Source organism: Neofelis nebulosa, chromosome 8 (assembly GCF_028018385.1).
Source record: "Neofelis nebulosa isolate mNeoNeb1 chromosome 8, mNeoNeb1.pri, whole genome shotgun sequence".
NCBI lineage: Eukaryota > Metazoa > Chordata > Mammalia > Carnivora > Felidae > Neofelis > Neofelis nebulosa.
Window position 1 is genome coordinate 52643037 of NC_080789.1, and position 15715 is coordinate 52658751.

Below are 15715 nucleotides of genomic sequence, written 5' to 3' on the forward strand. Positions count from 1 at the left end.
GAAAAGAATAAGAACTCCTAGTAATTTTGTTCTGGCTATTTATTAGAGAACTTTATAAATTAATTTTAATGATTATATTCATTAACATTTCTTTAAAAAATTTTTTTTTAACATTTATTTATTTTTGAGACAAAGAGAGAGCATGAACGGGGGACGGTCAGAGAGAGAGGGAGACACAGAATCTGAAACAGGCTCCAGGCTCTGAGCAGTCAGCACAGAGCCTGACGCGGGGCTTGAACCCATGGACCGCGAGATCATGACCTGAGCTGAAGTCGGACGCGTAACCGACTGAGCCAGCCAGGCGCCCCTATTCATTAACATTTCTTAAGCAACTTGCTATGTGCCAAGGACTATGGGCATACTATACTGTATACCAGGGTGGTCAAACATTTCTGTAGAGGGCCATAGAGTAACCATTTTTGGCTTTTCAGGCCATATAGTCTCTGTTGTAAATACTCAACTTAGCCACTGTAGCAGAAAAACAGTCACAGACAATATATAAATGAATGGGCATAGCTCTGTTCCAATTAAGGAAATTTATAGAATTTCTATTTATAGAAATAGGCTCTGGGTTATTTGGCCTACAGGCCGTAGTTTGTTGACCCTGCTTTACAGTGAACAAGTAAGACACACTCTATTATTTTCTCTATTTTTTTTTTTTTTAAGTAATCTCTATGTCCAACATGGGGCTCGAACTTACAACCCCAAGATCAAGAGTCCCATGCTTTACTGATTGAGTCAGTCAGGTGCCCCCTATGTATACTTTTTTTTTTTTTTTGAAGTTTATTTATTCATTTTGACACAGAGAGAGAGTACAAGTAGGGAAGGGGCAGAGAGAGAGGGAGAGAGAAAGAATCCCAGCAGGCTCTGCACTATAAGCACAGAGCCCAATGTGGGGCTTAAACTCATGAACTCTGAGATCATGACTTGAAACAAAGTTGGCCACTTAACTGACTGAGCCACCCAAGCGTCCCTATACTTCTTTATGTAGTTGATAGAACTGCCATTTCCCCAATCTCCAGGACAGAGATCCAAGATTATTTCTTACATTTCTGTCTTTTGACATACTGAATTATTGCAGAATCACGTTACCTTTTTTATACACTTTTTGGTCCTTACCTTTCTCTGTCTCTGTCCAAGTTGAAAAACCATCACTCTTACTAACCTCTGCTGCAAAGTGTTGTTTTAATTGTTCTTTCTTAATTTGGTTTGGACACATCAGCCTTACTACAGCAAGTCTCTTTCCTGATACGACTAATTATTTTCATGTACACTGGTGCACATATATTGCTATAATACAGTCTGGTTGTAATACTAACTTTTAGATATGCATAGGGTCCTGTCATGTTACCCATAGCATTAATTAGCACAGTAAATGTTTAATATAACTGCATTAGTTTTCTATTACCCTGTAACAAATTACTGCAAACTCAGTGACTTAAAACTCTATAAATTACTTATCCTACAGTTTCTGTGGATCAGGAAATCTGGGCATAGCTCAGTTGAATCATGTGCTCTGGTTTTCACAAGGCAGTGGTCAAGGCGTTGGCTGGGGCTGCTGTCTCATCTGAGGCTTGGGGTTATCTCCCAAACTCATTTGGGTTTCTGTTGGCCGAATTAATTTCTTTATAGCTGTACACTCATGATGGTTTGCTTCTTGGCAGGAGACTATCTCTGAGCTCAGGGAAGGCCTAAGCACTCTTTAAAGGGCTCAGCTCGATAATCAGGCTCACCCAGGATAATCTCCCTTTCATTAACTCAAAAGTCAACAAATTAGGAACCTTAATTATGTATGCAAAATCCCTTCACCTTTCTCATCTAACTTAACATAATCACAGGAGTAATAGCTTAATATATTCACAGGTCCTGCCCATACTTAAGGAAAAAGGATTATTTAGGGTATATATAAAAGGGGGTAAGATATCTTGGAAGCCATATTAGAATTCTGCCTACCACAATAACATAGACTGCCTTATGAGACCATGAGTTTGCCTTTCAAAGTCTGTATAAAAATATATTACAATGCATTCAAAATTCTTACACTGGAAATAATAACAATCTAAACAAAAGTATCACAACTGTTGGCACCATTTTTTAAGACTGTAATGTCAACCCCATAAGTCGTCTTTGTTTTTGGGGATGAAACTACCATATAGATTAAAATTTTTTCTATTATTGACCTAGTGGATTTTAAATAGTGTTGGCAGAAGGAGTAGATTCCAAATTAAACTCCATTTGAGCAAATAAAAAAGCATTTAATCATTTCTGCATTTTCCTCTTAATTTGTTCCTTAAGTAGAGATTTTATTAGTTCAACTCAGTTCTGTGTATTTCTTCTCAAAATGTGCCATAATCCTTTCATGTTTTAATACTGTCATGCTTGAATTCATATATTATCACAGCAAGTGACCCAGAATTTGAGTTTCTTCCCTTAGCCCTGGATATATGATACTTTTAAAAGAAGATACTGCTGAAAATAAAGGACTTTAATTAAATGTAATAGAAAATGGAATGCCATTTCAAACTTAATATCAAGAAAAGCTTCTAAATGGAATGTTTTGTTGATTTTGGAAGGATCTTCTAAAAGTGAGATTGGCTATTTTAAAACAGCCTGAATACAACATTAGCAAATATCCTGTAGGACATATCCTACTTTTTTGAGAAGTGTGCTGACATGATTCTTCTTTTGTAGATATGAGAACTGACTTGCTCTTTGAGTTGGAGAAAGGAAGGGAATCCTATTTTTATTAAAATTTTGGTTAATCATGAACTTGTAATCATGGTAATGATTTAAGTGATTGTAAAAAGGCTAAGAAACCTCAGGGCGCCTGGGTGGCTCAGTTGGTTAAGATCAGACTTCGGCTCAGGTCGTGACCTCACAGTTTGTGAGTTTGAGCCCAGCCTGCTTCGGATTCTGTGTCTCCCTCTCTCTCTGCCCCTCTCCTACTCATGCTCTGTCTCTCAAAAATGAATAAATACTATTTTTTTTTTAATTTAAGATACAAAAAAGATTATGAAGCCTCAAATATTTCCAAGCAGGGATTTTTTTAGTCTCCTTTATTCCATTACAAAGAGATGCTTATGGTTATAGAGGATTTTTATATAGTCCTAGCTGTAAATTCTTTTACTATTCCCATCTGTCGAAGCTACTCTGGCACTGTCTTCAGTTAGGCAAGTGATTTTCCTAATAGCCTGCCTTCAGCTCCTTTTCAACCATATATGGATTGCATGACACGCATGAAGATGGTGTTACCAAACCTATCGCCTCAGGATCCTTGCTTTGCATTGTGATTTTTTTTTTGCCCTTTTATTTTCAAATAATAGTGTGTATTATTCAAATGTGTAGTAACAATTTAAGTGAGTTATTAGTGTAGATTAATGGATAGTACACCACTTTGGAAAGCAAAAGACTTAAAGTTTAATACTAGTTTTATTAAATAACAGTCTTCAGTGGAATAGTAAGCCTTTGAAATGCTTTGTTAAAAAAATAATTCTATCCTCATGCACTGTTTTCGGGAATATAAACTGGTGTAGCTACTCTGGAAAACAGTATGGAGGTTCCTCAAAAACCTGAAAATATAAGTACCATATGATCCAGTAATTCTACTTCTGGGTATTTATCCAAAGAAAATGAAAACAATAATCCGAAAAGATATATGCACTATAATTACTGCAGCATTATTTACAATACCAAGATATGGAACCAACCTAAAGATCCATCAGTAGGTGCATGAATAAAGAAGAGGTTATAATATACATATATATCATACTGGAATACTACTCAGCCATAAAAAGAATGAAATCTTGCCATTTGTAACAATATGGATGGACTTAGAGGGCATTATCCTAAGTAAAATAAGTCAAAGACAAATACCATATGATTTCACTTACATGTGGAAACTTTAAAACAAAACAAATGAACAAACACAAATAACAACAAAAAGAGAAACTGAGTTGTAAACACAGAGAAGAAACTAGTGGTTGCGGGATGGAGGGGGGGATGGGTAAAATAGGTGAAGGGGATTAAGAGGTACAAATTTCCGGCTATAAAATAAATAAGTCATGGGGATGAAAAGTATGGCATAGGGAATATAGTTAATCATATTATAGTAACTTCTATGGTGACAGATGGTAACTATACTTATCGTGGTGACCATTTGATGGTGCATATAATTGCTGAATCATTATGTTGTACCCCTGAAGCTAATATGTTAACTGTCTTTCAACCCAAAAATTTTATAAAGGGTTCTAGAGTCAAAAAACTCTGTGTTCAAATAAGCATTTTAAGAAGTGTTTCAGGGGCGCCTGGGTGGCGCAGTCGGTTAAGCGTCCGACTTCAGCCAGGTCACGATCTCGCGGTCCGTGAGTTCGAGCCCCGCGTCAGGCTATGGGCTGATGGCTCGGAGCCTGGAGCCTGTTTCCAATTCTGTGTCTCCCTCTCTCTCTGCCCCTCCCCCGTTCAAGCTCTGTCTCTGTCTGTCCCAAAAATAAATAAAAAACATTAAAAAAAAAAAAAAAAAAGAAGTGTTTCATATGGTGGTTTCTTTGTCTCAGAGATATACAATGCATGTGAGCATATTAAAGCCTCTGAGAAGTCCAGTAGTAAAGATATGCAATGAATTTGGTTTAACCAAGTATTTACTATGCCTCTTTCAAACAAATAATCTATTTTTTTTACTATAATATTTCCTGGAATTAATAGGCCATAAAAAGCCCTTTGGCGGGGGGCAGAGAGGGGGAAGCCCTTTGGGAAATACTGATTCAACTGAACTCACCCAAATTTCCCTTAAGTCCAGACTTCCTAAGCTTCCTAAGCTTTGTGAACTTCTAGACCTACACTTGCTTTGAGCCAAAAGACAAAGAAATTATATTTTGAATTAAATTTTTTTTATCACTACTTAATTGTCTGTATGTCCAAGGCTCCAAAAGTTCAGTCAGAGAATGGTCTGCAATGTTTTATACTTTTTTAAAAAAATGATATGCATGTGTCACATACACATGTGTTTTTTTTTTTTAAAGTTTATTTATTTTGAGAGAGAGAGAGCACAAAAATGGGGAAGGGGCAGAGAGAGAGAGAGAGAGAGAGAGAGAGAATCCTTAGCAGGCTCTATACCACCAGCGCAGAGTCTGATGTGGGGCTCGAACCCACAAACCATGAGATCATGACCTGAGCCGAAGTCAAACGCTTAACTGACTGAGTCACCCAGGTGCCTTAATGCTTTATACTTTTAAATATAATTATATTCAGTGTCTGCAAACTTGGCTTTACTATTTTTCTTTTCAAACTTTATTAATTGCCTTTTATTTTTTTTTAGGGGAGCATTTTTTAATCTTTTGGTAATATTAATTAGTGAACCTCAGATTCCAAAATCTTGTCCTGTGTTTGATATCCAGTTGGTGGCTGATTCAACCTTAGTTGAGATGTCTTTTGATGCTGAGGTAAGATGATAAGATAAGAATTTTGGGGTAGACTAAATATAATATATAGGGGTGCTCTGGATTTCTGTCTTCTAATGTAGACCATGAAATGGTAGAGACTATAAATATAATTCAGAGTAAATATTTTACCATTAACCTCAAAACTTAGATAGCTAGTCTATCAATATTAATACATCCATTTTAGATGTTTTAAGTATGTATACTAAGGAAAATAATTAGTATTCAGCATGTATTAGATAAATCTGCTTATTTGTCTCTATACAAAATATTTATGTATATGTAATTCCATAGTAGGGTCTAATGGTAAAAAAGCACTCTCATTAAGAGATTTTAGGGTTAACTCTCTTGCTTTAGTTTATCATCTCCTTAGCTATCCAAGTAGTGCAAACTCAGTGAGAATTACTTGTTTTTCTAAAGTTTTACTAAAACATTAGGAATATCAAACCACCTAGAAAGCACATATCCTGAGAGAATAAATCAGTTTATTATTAGTTTATTTCAAGCAGAACAACACATAATTTTTTTTTTTTTTTTTTTTAATTTTTTTTTTTCAACGTTTTTTTAAATTTATTTTTGGGACAGAGAGAGACAGAGCATGAACGGGGGAGGGGCAGAGAGAGAGGGAGACACAGAATCGGAAACAGGCTCCAGGCTCCGAGCCATCAGCCCAGAGCCTGACGCGGGGCTCGAACTCACGGACCGCGAGATCGTGACCTGGCTGAAGTCGGACGCTTAACCGACTGCGCCACCCAGGCGCCCCAACACATAATTTTTTTTAAAGGACGGGATACAGGGGTGCCTGGGTGACTCAGTTGAGTGTCTGACTCTTGATTTCAGCTCTGGTCATGATCTCATGGTTTGTGGGATCGAGTCCCATGTCAGGCTCTGTGCTGACAGTGTGGTTCCTGCTTGGGATTCTCTCTCTCTCGGTCCCTCCCTCACTCATGTTCTGTCTCCCTCTCTCTCAAATAAACTTAAAAAAAAAAAAGGATGGGACATGATTTGATAGTTCTTAAACATACAGTTATGTTTTAGAAAACTCTTACATGTATTCATTCACTCAATAAATATTTGTTGAAAATCTGTTATGAGCTAAACAGTGTGCTAGCCTGTGGGGGTACAAACAAGAAGCAAAACAGATACAACCTGTGCCCTTACTGGTTTATAGTCTGGTTAGAGAGACAGATGTTAATTAAATATAACATGAATATAATATTCATATGTCTGAATATTATAAGTCTATAATGGAGTGTCTATAATACCATTTTTAACAGTGGAGTGAGTGGATCAGGGATTAAAGAGTGGGATAGAAGCAAGACTCAGGCAGGGCTGAGAGGTTAGTGCAGGAGTCTAGGTGAGGAACGATAATAGGACAGAGGGAAGCTATCCTTGACCCCTGAAATGAGACCAGGCTTCTTTTTAGAGCTCTCCTAACTTCCTATTCTCTTCTTTCACAGCCCTTGTCTCAGTTAGCAACTACGCATTTATTTATTTGATCATTAGATTATTGTTTGTTCTCCACTACCTTCCATGAAGTATTATCCATGTCCCTGTTGCTACCCATTATATCCCCAACACTTAGTATAGGGTCTGATGCATATTTGTTGAATAAATTAATGAAGAAAAGAGATGGTAGTTGTAAAGAGGATAGATTCCAGTAATTTTTAGGAAATTGCACTCATAGGTTGATGTGAAAATAAATTGTGAGGATTAGATGAATTTTAGATTCTGGCCAGGGTGTCAAATAAGAATTATAGCAAGAAAAGTAGGTTCAAAGGGGAAATAATGAAGGGCACCTGGGTGGCTCAGCAGTTACCTGTCTGTCTTTGGCTCAGGTCATGAGCCTGAGGTTTGTGGTTCGAGCCCCGTGTTGGGCTCTGTGCTGACAGCTCAGAGCCTGGAGCCTGCTTTGGATTCTGTGTGTCCCTCTCTCTCTGCCCCTCCCTGCTCGTGCTCTCTCTTTTTCTTAAAAATAAGCATTTAAAAAATTTTTTTAAAAAGGGGGGAAATAATGAGCTTGGTTTGGGATTAGTTGACTGGATTGCCATTGGCATTTTTTTATATTAAATATAATTTATTGTCAAATTGGTTTCCATTCAACACCCAGTGCTCATCCCAACAGGTGCCCTCCTCAATGCCCATCACCCACTTTCCCCTCTCCCCCACCCTGGCATTTCCATATAAAAATATCTAGTGGGCAGAATAGATAGGTCTGAGTTTCCTGATTTTGAACTTGGTGATCTTTTGCACGCAGGCTATTCGTGAAGATCATATAAATTTTGGTTCCAAGGTCTAACAGCATGAAATTTCAAAGTGGAGCTCGTTCTTGCAAAGAATACTGTCAGGGAAAATGTGTTGGCCTATAGCATGCCCACACAGTTCTCATGCACCAAGTGCTAAAAGACAGCCTCACTAACTGGAGTTCTTGAGAGCAAAAACAAAAGTCTCTAAGCCCTATATATACCCATTTTACAGAGGGAGTTGTAGTTCACGTTGGGCATAAGGCTAAATTTCCTAGAGAATCTCCCACCTTAATTCTAGGGGGCATATTTTCAATACTTGAAAGGATGTAGGGTTGTTGATCTGAATGATTTTGCAAACCAAGTGTGCAGTTTTTTGGGTGTTAGTATTCTGTGGGCCATTGTATCTTCTTCCCTGACCCACTTTCTTAGAAATTCTCTAATGTGTAGTCTTTTTTGACAATAAATTATATTAAAAAAAAATAAATAAACTTTAAAAAATATATACTTTTTAATTTTAGAAAGACAGTGAGAGAAAAAGAGAATGAGCATAAGTAGGGGAGAGGGGCGGGGGGGGGGAGGAAGGGAGAGAGGAGAGAGAGAGAGAGAGAGAAAGAGAGAGAGAAAGAGAGAATCTTAAGCAGGCTCCATGCTCAGTGCAGAACCACAATTCTGGGATCATGACCTGAACCAAAATCAAGACTTGGCTCAATCAAGGTTGAGCCACCCAGGCACTCCAAGTAGTCTTTTTATGGGAGCCTTTTTTTTTTTTTTTAGAATGACTGAACCAAACATAATAGGAAAAATGACCACACTAATTATATTTTCTGTTAATCAAAAATTCTTTTATAAGTACCTAAAGGTAACCAGGAGAAATTACCATTTTCTGGCTCTGCCAGTGATATTGCGTTGACTATTATTTAAAATTCTAGTTACAGAACCTTATCAAGGAATATACAGATACAGCTACGGCACTTTTATATGAGCTATTTCTTGTCTTTCAGCAGGTACGATATATATTATTATACATATTATATTGTATGATTGTTATATATATCATATGACTATTATATTTCTGTGATTATATATCAAATGATTAATAATATATCTTTAATATGCTTGTATTAGAGATGGTGTCCAAAATTGTCTGACTCAAATGATACTACTTTTGCTCTTAAGTATTCATCAGCTTATTTTCCTAAATACTGATTTCATCAATCAAGATAAAATGTATTTGAGAATGAATATCATGTACAACTCAAACTTCATGAATGTAACTTGTTTATTTCTGTGAGTCTTTTAGGGAAATCTTGGATTGGGACCAGAAGAGTTTGCTATTAGCTGGATGATGTCCTTCCTACAAAGTCGTCCTCCCTTCGTAAGTACCGAGAAGCAAAAACGAAAGCACCACTCACAGTTAATTATATCGGTGCTCCAGTGCTTAATTAATAAAACATAAATTTTCTCTATAAGTAGTTACAAGTAGGAAATAGAAGCAAGATGTAAATCTGATGATTGTATTATTTAATTAAGGTAAAGCGCTTTTTAATATTTGGGGCCTGAGTGCTTTACAGGACTGAAATTATATCTTTTATTTTTAAGTTTTTAAAATATTTATTTATTTTGAGAGAAAGCATACACGTGCAGGCATGAGCGGGAGAGGGGCAGAGCGAGAGGGAGACAGAAAATCCCAAGCAACAAGGGGTTCAATCCCACCACCGTGAGATCATGACCTGAGCCAAGATCAAGAGTCGGACGCCTAACCAACTGAACCACTTAGTTGCCGGTAAAATGGTATCTAAAATATGATCTTTATTTCATGAAAAACCTAAAATATATCCTGTAGAAAACAGAACACACTAAAATATTGGCTGTATATGTAAATGAAAAAATGAACATTTATCTTAAACAGCAAGTATGAGTTGGCGAGTATGAATTAACACTTGGGATCACTGGGGCACTCTGTCCTGTCAGCCACCATCCTAGTCCCTAGTACCACTGACTCTCTCTCTTTGAAAGTACAATCACATCTATATAGTCTGTCCTACCTTCCCACCAGACTGGTTGGAGGGATCTATTTTAAAAAATCTGATTATGTCATGTTTTGCTTTAAATTTCTCATAATACAAATCAAAACCACACTGAGATACCACCTCACGTCAGTCGGAGTGGCTAAGATGAACAAATCAGGAGACTATAGATGCTGGAGAGGATGTGGAGAAACGGGAACCCTCTTGCACTGTTGGTGGGAATGCACACTGGTACAGCTGCTCTGGAAAACAGTGTGGAGGTTCCTCAAAAAATTAAAAATAGATCTACCCTATGACCCAGCAATAGCACTGCTAGGAATTTACCCAAGGGATACAGGAGTGCTGATGCACAGGGGCACATGTACCCCAATGTTTATAGCACCGATTTCAACAATAGCCAAATTATGGAAAGAGCCTAAATGTTCATCAACTGATGAATGGATAAAGATGATGTGGTTTATATATACAATGGAATACTACTTGGCAATGAGGAAGAATGAAATCATGCCATTTGCTGCAACGTGGATGGAACTGGAAGGTATTATGCTGAGTGAAATAAGTCATTTAGAGAAGGACAGATATCATATGTTTTCACTCATATGTGGATCTTCAGAAACTTAGCAGAAGCCCATGGGTGAAGGGAAGGGGAAAAATTGTTATAAACATGGAGGGAAACAGAGAGGGAGGGAGGCAGGCAAACCACAAGAGACTCTAAAATACGGAGAACAAACTGAGGGTGGGTGAGAGGGGAAAATGGGTGATGGGCACTGAGAAGGGCACTTGTTGGGATGATCACTAGGTGTTGTAGGTAAGCCAATCTGGCAATAAATTATATTTAAAAAATAACAATCAGGGGCGCCTGGGTGGCGCAGTCGGTTAAGCGTCCGACTTCAGCCAGGTCACGATCTCGCGGTCCGTGAGTTCGAGCCCCGTGTCGGGCTCTGGGCCGATGGCTCGGAGCCTGGAGCCTGTTTCCGATTCTGTGTCTCCCTCTCTCTGCCCCTCCCCCGTTCATGCTCTGTCTCTCTCTGTCCCAAAAGTAAATAAAAAACGTTGAAAAAAAAAAATAACAATCATAGAAGTAGATTAAAACAAAAAAATAAATCTCTCATAATAAAGAGATGGCATGGGGCCCCTGGGTGGCTCAGTCAGTTAAGCCTCTGAATCTTAATTTCAGGTCAGGTCATGATTTCACGGTTGTGACATGGAGCCCTGTGTCAGGCTCTGCGCTGACAGTGCAGAGCCTGCTTGGGGTTCTCCGTCTCCCTCTCTCTCTGCCCCTCCCCTATTTGTTCTCTCTCTCTCTCTCAAAATAAATTAAAAAAATAAAGTTAGAAGAGCCTGGCTGTCTCAGTCAGCCAAGCGTCCTACTTTGGCTTGGATCATTACCTCAAGGTTCATGGGTTTGAGCCCATGATGAGCAGCATCAATAGAAAAGGCAATACCTTTATTGCTACTAATTTAATGGGCATGCAAAGGGATCTGCTCATGAGAGCTTGAAAGGACACTAGTGTTCCTTTCTGTTCTTGTAGTAGCTTAACTAACTGAGCCACCCAGGTGCCCCTTTGGGGGGTGTGTGTGTTTAAGTAATCTCTACACCCAACATGGGGCTTGAACTCATGATCCCGAGATCAAGAGTCACATGCTCTACCAACTGAGCCAGCCAGGCCTCCTTGGTTCGGTTGTAAATGACTTTTGTGTGTGTGTGTGAGAAGCAGGAATTCAAGAAGTTCACATTATTGCTACTATTTCCATTTTCATTGCCCCATCAGAAATGATCGCAGACATAGTCTCAATGAAAACCCCACCAGCTAGGGGTGCCTGGGTGGCTCAGTCAGTTAAGCGTCTGACTTCGGCTCAGGTGGTGATCTCGTGGTCCGTGAGTTCGAGCCCCGCGTCGGGCTCTGTGCTGACAGCTCAGAACCTGGAGCCTGCTTCTGATTCTGTGTCTCCCTCTCTCTCTCTGACCCTCCCTCCATTCATGTTCTGTCTCTCTCTGTCTCAAAAGTAAACGTTAAAAAAAAAAAAAGAAAACCCCAGCAAACAGTGACATCAACATCACTTGTTTGTGTCAAGCCTGGTTTTCCTGGGTTTCTCACTTGGTGTTTGTCAACGTGTTGTCTGTGGAACAAAGCCATGGGAATTGTTTATGGTAAATACCTTGAGGCGGGTCTTAGGATTCCACATGTCTAGTGAGCTGCCTAGGTGATTTTTATGCATACTAAATTTTGAGAACTACAGCCTTGGAGGAACCCTCTTTGAAAGTTACAGGAAATTTATTTCTGTGGGCCATTTGTTCTTCACAACAGAAGAGAAGAGAGACTATCTTCTCTCCTGGAGGAAGCCACAGGCCTTTCCAAGCTCCTCTTCTGTCCCCACTCCTGCTTCCAATGTTCTCCTTTTACATTAGAACCAAATTTCCTTGATGGTCAGCATTTATTCTGATCCTGCTTGAGGGGGGCAATCGGTAAACCCAACTGGTCTACGGTCTGGTGTTCTCTTGAGTACCGTTTCAGTGAGAAACAGTGCAGTATTGGTGTAAGGGCGGTGAGGATTTCACCCCAGCTGAAACAGGTGCCTTATGGGTGGCATGCAGTCTACATTGTCACTGTTTTTTTCTTGTTTAGATCACCTTCCTGGCCAGTATTGTGAAACAGGTGGTAAAGGGGCTTGGAGCTTCATTTCAGCTGCTAAGTCCCAGCCAAGCCGTTCTGCTGTATCAGCAGTTTTACATCCTCAAGAGCTGCCTGCGGTACAGCCAGACTTTAGCTGAGTATATTAGGAATGACTACAGAGAAGAATTCAGGTAAGGAAAATCTGAATCTCATCTTCTTTCTGCAACACGGCTCGATATTTAGAAGATGGAAGTGAGGAGGGCAATTCTATTTTTGTTTTTAGTAATATTTCACTTTGATCCGTGGTAAAGTAGGATTTGGGGGAGCTCTTAAACCACTGCCAGTGGAAGTGTATTCCCAGGCTAGCAGAGACTAAGGAAACCTCAAAGTGTCTTTGAAGAGCCGAGCCTCCCTCATTGTCTTTGTTGCAGCCAGTGAGTGCCTCACGGAAGTAGTAATGATTTTAACATGCTGTGAGTAATTAAGAGTAACAAACCCTACTGAAGGGGATGATAAATTAGGGAGTGTGAATTTAACAGCACATTGGGAAAAAAGCAATTGATAAAGGAGAAACAATTAATGAGTGTGGTTATTATTGTCTGTTTCCTTTACCCCTCTCTTGCTCAGTAACAGAACAGTAAGGGAGAGGAATAAAAGCGCTGGTTTCATCAGCCAGCTTGTTCTGCGCCTCAGGGGTTCCCACTTCTATTTATAGGCTGGCAGCCGCTCAGCTCTGCATTAGCACCTATCAAGGAAAAAACCCAGCTTGTGTCTGACTTAAGATGAAAAGGGTGCAGCAGGCACAGCTTTGCTACCAGTTTGGTTGCAGACATGAAAGGATGTGGAGGCATACATTATGTTAGATTGGCTTTTTAAAAATTTTCAGCCCAATTTGTGGACCCTGGTTTTCCTCCATGTGGTTTTACACCATAGGTCCCGCTCTGGCTTCTATAAAACGGTTTTCTTTGGCCTGTCTGAATTGGTCCACAAAGCTTATTTTTTTTCTGTTTTTTGTTTTTTTTAACGTTTACTTATTTTTGAGAGACAGAACACAAGTGGGGGAGGGGCAGAGAGAGAGGGAGAGAGAATCCGAAGCAGGCTCCATGCTCTAGGCTGTCAGCGCAGGGCCTGGTGCCCGGCTCCAACTCACAAACCATGAGATCATGAGCTGAGCGAAGTCAGAAGCTTAACCTGCTGAGCCACCTAGGTGCCCCCGCAGTTATTTTTTCAGGTATAGCATGAAATTCACCATTTTGAAGTGTGCAATTCAGTGGCTTTCAATACATTTCACAATGTTGTGCAACCATTACCACTATCTACTTGCAGAATATTTTCATCACCTCCAAAGAAACTTGGTACCCTTTAAGCAGTCACAACCCATGCTCCCCTCCCCCCACCCCTGGTGACCACTAATCTGCTTTCTCTCTTGTGGATTTGTCTATCCTGGACATTCCACATAAACAGAATCATACAATATATGGCCTTTTGTGTCTGGCTTCTTTCACTTAGCATAATGTTTTCGAGGTGCATGCATGTTGTAGCATGTATCACACAACCCAATTTTTAAATGATTAGCTACGCACATTTAAAAATCTGCCAAAATGGCGTCACATTCCTGCATGACAAGAGTTGGCGAGAGCTCAGCAGCAGCTGCCCTCTGGCGTACTTGTACTTCGTTAGTGTGCTACTTGCCTCCTCTCTACTCTTAGCCGACCCTCCTCCTCATCGGTTACCTGTGGGCATTTAGGTTTGTGATCCTTGTTGTAAAGTAGTGATTTTCAATTTGCATGCATTAGAATCACCAGAGTAACTGAAAAAGTACTGACACTCAGGTGTCACATGCAGAACTTCTGTTCATTTTGTCTGCAGTGGATCCTGGGTTTTGACATTGAAAAACAACAACAACAACAACAACAACAAAGACTCCCCCAGATGATTCTCATGTGCACCCCCAGGGTTGAGAACCTATCTTTTAAGCCATCAGGGGAGGGCTAACGGTTTTCTCCTTCTCTTTCATCCCTTGGCTTTTCCCAAACTTTCACAGAGGCCATGGGGATGAATCCTACTCTTCCCTCCTGACTGGGGCCTCCAGGTCACCACAACTTGACCCTTTCGTTTCAACTTCCTGTGTGTTGTCTGAGGAAACCAGAAGCAAGTCTCTCAGCACACACTGTGGCGAGGACAGTCCTGGCTTCCCTAGTAATGCCTTCAGAATGGATACATTATAAATGAAATTCACTTCCTTTGCTGAATGAAGTGAAGTGTCTCAGTCAGCTGAAAGGCACACATAGCAGAGATGTTCTAGGTCACAAACAGGGGAGATCAGACCGCTGCGGATACTGGCTAAGTCTTAGGTTTAGACCCCCATCCCCAACAGCCCTACGCCCAGTGAGTATGTGCATACTGCTGCGAGCAATGTGAAAATTCTTGCTTTTAAAGCTATTTTGTTTCTTTTCATGATTTGCAGGTACTTTATTCACATGCCAGCCTTGGAAAAAAGGCTCCCATTGTGGTATCCTATTACCCAACCTACCACTCAACTTTTTCATGAAGTTCTGAAATTGGTTGAACAGAAACAATGTGTGCAACGTTAATAAGAATCTCAAATGTTAATCAGGAGTCAACCTAATATTTACAAGAAGACTTAAAATTTTGACTTATTTAATATCTGGCTATCCCTGTGTCTTAGAAACAGATTTTATTTAAAGGTTCCATCAATACCCGTAAGAGAAGTCTTTAAATAGTCGTTTATCTGCCACAAAAAAATAAACTTTAAATACGATGACATACGTAAAGTGATGCTAAAAAATGAGTGTTCCTCTCAAAAGAAGTTTCTAAAAATAAAAAACTATAAAGAAAACAGAGGCCTGTGGAGAGTAAATGTAGAAAGTGCAACCTGATGAGTTTGTTGGTGTGACAATGGAGAGTGGTGTGAACCCACTGAAATACCCAAAGATAAACCGTGTGGGGACTAGAAATTGCAAGGTGGTCATGAGAGAAATGGTGAGCAATAGGTAGACACTCCTGCCTGTCTACCTGTAAAAATCCCAATGAAGTAAGTATTCACCAGAGAAAGAGCAAAAGAACACAGGCACAGCTAGAAGAAAGGTCAGTTCTTCATTTATCACGGGGAAGGAAGCTTGGGCGTTCTTCACAATTAAATGCATTCTGGTGCTCAGTTTCAGGCACTCATGGGCTAGTGTGAGATTCTCATAGAGTCTCTGTGAAAGAGAAATTGTCTTTAAGCAGTTATGGCTCTCCCAACCATTTAAAAAAATGTCTTCACTTTATCTTATGGCAATAAACTAATCCAACAAAAACTCAACTTTGGTGTCACTGTGAGCTGTTGAACTTGGAATTCTAAGAACTTAGGAAGTGGGTTCTCTATTTTG

General features: G+C 39.6%; 1 protein-coding gene and 1 long non-coding RNA gene across 9 annotated transcripts in view; one reads left to right on the forward strand and one right to left on the reverse strand.

Moving 5' to 3' along the window:
- Positions 1-15715, forward strand: part of C8H12orf56 (chromosome 8 C12orf56 homolog) — a 115658-nt gene that overhangs the window by 69931 nt on the left and 30012 nt on the right. For 3 of the 7 annotated variants that reach the window (XM_058742147.1, XM_058742146.1, XM_058742141.1), the window contains exons 9-12: positions 5315-5438; positions 8611-8685; positions 8982-9056; positions 12336-12514. In XM_058742147.1, the coding sequence (XP_058598130.1) occupies positions 5315-5438; positions 8611-8685; positions 8982-9056; positions 12336-12514 (453 nt within the window). The other 4 variants (XM_058742140.1, XM_058742145.1, XM_058742143.1 and 1 more) reach the window with 3 other exon arrangements.
- Positions 1-15715, reverse strand: part of LOC131519285 (uncharacterized) — a 113378-nt gene that overhangs the window by 65242 nt on the left and 32421 nt on the right. The gene's annotated exons all lie outside the window — the stretch shown is intronic.